Source organism: Tupaia chinensis, unplaced genomic scaffold (assembly GCF_000334495.1).
Source record: "Tupaia chinensis unplaced genomic scaffold, TupChi_1.0 Scaffold148065_1, whole genome shotgun sequence".
In the NCBI taxonomy this organism is placed as follows: Eukaryota; Metazoa; Chordata; class Mammalia; order Scandentia; family Tupaiidae; genus Tupaia; species Tupaia belangeri.
This window is the reverse complement of record NW_006207915.1, coordinates 843,355-845,946: the sequence shown is the minus strand read 5'-3', so window position 1 is coordinate 845,946 and position 2,592 is coordinate 843,355. Positions and strand designations below refer to the sequence as shown.

At 46.2% G+C, this 2,592-nt stretch overlaps 1 protein-coding gene across 6 annotated transcripts in view; it reads right to left on the bottom strand.

Moving 5' to 3' along the window:
* Positions 1–709: 709 nt before the first annotated feature.
* The window catches only part of SPINK8 (serine peptidase inhibitor Kazal type 8 (putative)), a 13,845-nt gene continuing 11,962 nt past the window's right edge, over positions 710–2,592 (bottom strand). For 4 of the 6 annotated variants that reach the window (XM_014584876.2, XM_006170139.3, XM_006170141.3 and 1 more), the window contains exon 6: positions 711–1,011. In XM_014584876.2, the coding sequence (XP_014440362.1) occupies positions 1,000–1,011 (12 nt within the window). In that variant the 3' untranslated portion in view covers positions 711–999. Of the gene's footprint in view, positions 1,012–2,592 lie in introns of all 6 variants that reach the window. The other 2 variants (XM_006170142.2, XM_006170143.2) reach the window with 1 other exon arrangement.

Sequence of the window (2,592 nt, the reverse complement as noted above, 5' to 3'; positions counted from 1 at the left end):
GCAGGAGCAGGTGTGCCGGGGACAGAGCCTGGACAGAGCCTGGGCCGGGCGTGCAGGACGCGGGCAGCCGGTGTGGGCGGGTTACCCTGGAGTCCGCGGAGGCAGTACGGAGTGAGGACGGGAGACGCCGCCTAAGCCCGGCGGTCGCTGGGGCGTGCGCAGAGGGTGGCGACCTGGGGGTGGAGGTCGCGCAGTTGTGGCCTGAAACCAGCCAGGCTGTATAAGGGCGGCAGAAATGGGGACCAGCAGGTGGCGTGGTGATTGAGGCGCTGGATTCCCACGTGGCCGACTACTTGGTTCGGGTCCTGAACCCAGTGGCTTGAAACTCTGGCCAGACTTGAAAGTCATCCCAGGCGTGTGTGCCCAAAATCCTGAGAGGAGAATGGAGGACAAGGGATTGCACGTAGCCATCCCCGTGTGTGTGTATGTGTGTGTGTGATTTCTCTCTCTCTGGCAAGCACACGTGCCCCGTAGTATGTATGTATAAATAAATAAATAAAAATTTCACCATCATGTTAACTGTCACGTTCAATCTCTTGTCACCTAATTTTCTCAACGGTTCACGTGTCCTGTAGTAAAAATAAATGAGAAATATGGGGCGGGCAGGTGGCATGGCGGTTGGGGGTGTTGGACTCCCACGTAGCTGACCCTGTTCAAGTTCTGGACCTGGAGGCTTGCTTTCTCACTCTTTGTTCCTCTTTCTCACTGGTCAAATTTAAATAAATAAAGTGAAATAAAATAATTCTAAAAAAAATAAAAAGAACAGAGGGAGCACACAGCACCTCAAGCTATGTGATTCTCATTAACCAAGACAGGTATTTGGGAGTCAGGTTTTCTGCTGAGAAAATCATTTACTGAAGAAGCAGATCGATGAGTTTGATCCTAGTTGTTTTCTCCACCACAGTTTTCCTTTAAAGGAGATATACTTCAAGAGGCAACCACTGTGTTGTACTTGGCCCTCTGGGGGTTCAGTAAGGCTTATAATTCTTCGTGGTGAGTTCAGGAATTTTCCTGCAAGAGAAATATCTACTTAGACAAATTGAACTTGGAGAAATTAATAGCTACCGTATTGGTAACCAAACCCGTACTCCAACAGGAGGCACGTTAACAGATATTCTCTGAATTAAAGTAGACAGCAGGTGGCGGAATGGTTACATCACTGGACTCCAGTGTAGTCGCTTGCAGTTTGAGTCCTGGACCTGGAAGGTTAAAACTCACCCCGGGTGTATTTGCATGTGTGCCCAGAATCCTCAGAGGAAAATGGAGGAGAAGGGATTGTGGCATGGCCATCCCTCCTGGGGGTTATTTCTCGCTTTCTGTCTTGGGTGAGTGCATGCGCCCTATAGCAAAAATCTCTCTCAGAAAAACAAAACAAAACAAAACAGACTGGAGACATTCTGATTTCATTGGGGAGGTAAAATGCAGAGTGAAAGTGGGCAGAAAGGAGAAGTTAATGTAAAGCAGGGTCTAGTTGGAGGCCTGTGGGGGAGGATATGGATATCTGTCAGGCTGCATAAAAGAGGATTTTTTAAAAAATATTTATTTTGGGACCAGCAGTTAGCATAATGGCTATATCGCTGGACTCCCACATAGTCGACTGCAGTTCGTGTCCCGGACCCGGTGGCTTAAACTCACTCCGGGCATGTGTATGTGTGTGCCCAAGATCCCGAATGAAGGAGAAGGGACTGCGGTGTGGCCATCCCCCCTGGGGGGTGATTGCTGACTTTCTAGCTCTCTGTCTCTGTCTGTCTGGCGAGCGCACGCGCCCTATAGCAAAAACCTCTCCAAAAAAAAAGGAGTTAAAAAAATATTTTTATTTGTTTTTATTATTTATCTTTTAATTTGACCAGAGAGAGACACAGAGAGAGTGAGAAAGTGAGCCACCAGATCTGGGACTTGAACTATGGTCAGCCATGTGGGAGTCCAGCGCCTCTAACCAACATGCCTCCTGTTGGCTCCAAGATGATCTTTTAATTTGTTGAATATAACCTATTCATATTTATTATAATTGCTGTCATGTTAGAGTTTTTTTTTTTTCCTCCATTTAGTATTTTCCATTTTCTCTTTGAAATTTTTTCTACCATTTTCTTCATCTTATCAGCTAGATCAAGGTTTCTTTTGCAGGCTTAAAGGTTATACTCTCTGTTTTTATCCACAGTGTGGTTGCCCTTAATGTAATACCAAATTCATGTTATTTGTTCCCAAGCGAGTGACTTGTGTGTTGACCGTAAATCATACAAGCTTTCTTAGTGTGCTGTGGAGGTTGTGTCAGAGATAGTTATACAGTTATTTTATGGTTGTATGATTATCTTATTTTACCTGCTCTGCCTCTTACCCTTGTTTTTTCTCTCTTCTACATTTGTCCCAGTCACATTGCCAGGGCTCATAATGGTATAATCACCTCCATGGCAAAGCTGACTTCTTGCTTTGGTCGGGTGCCCCTAAAGTCGCAGGCTGTCTAGACCTGGATTTGAGGCAGGTCCTTGTCCATTCACCCTCAGAATAACTGTTCACGTCACACTTCACGTCCTTGGTCAGTACCCCGGAAATTTGGCATGGCAGGAAAGAGGAACCGTGGAGTACATGTTCCTT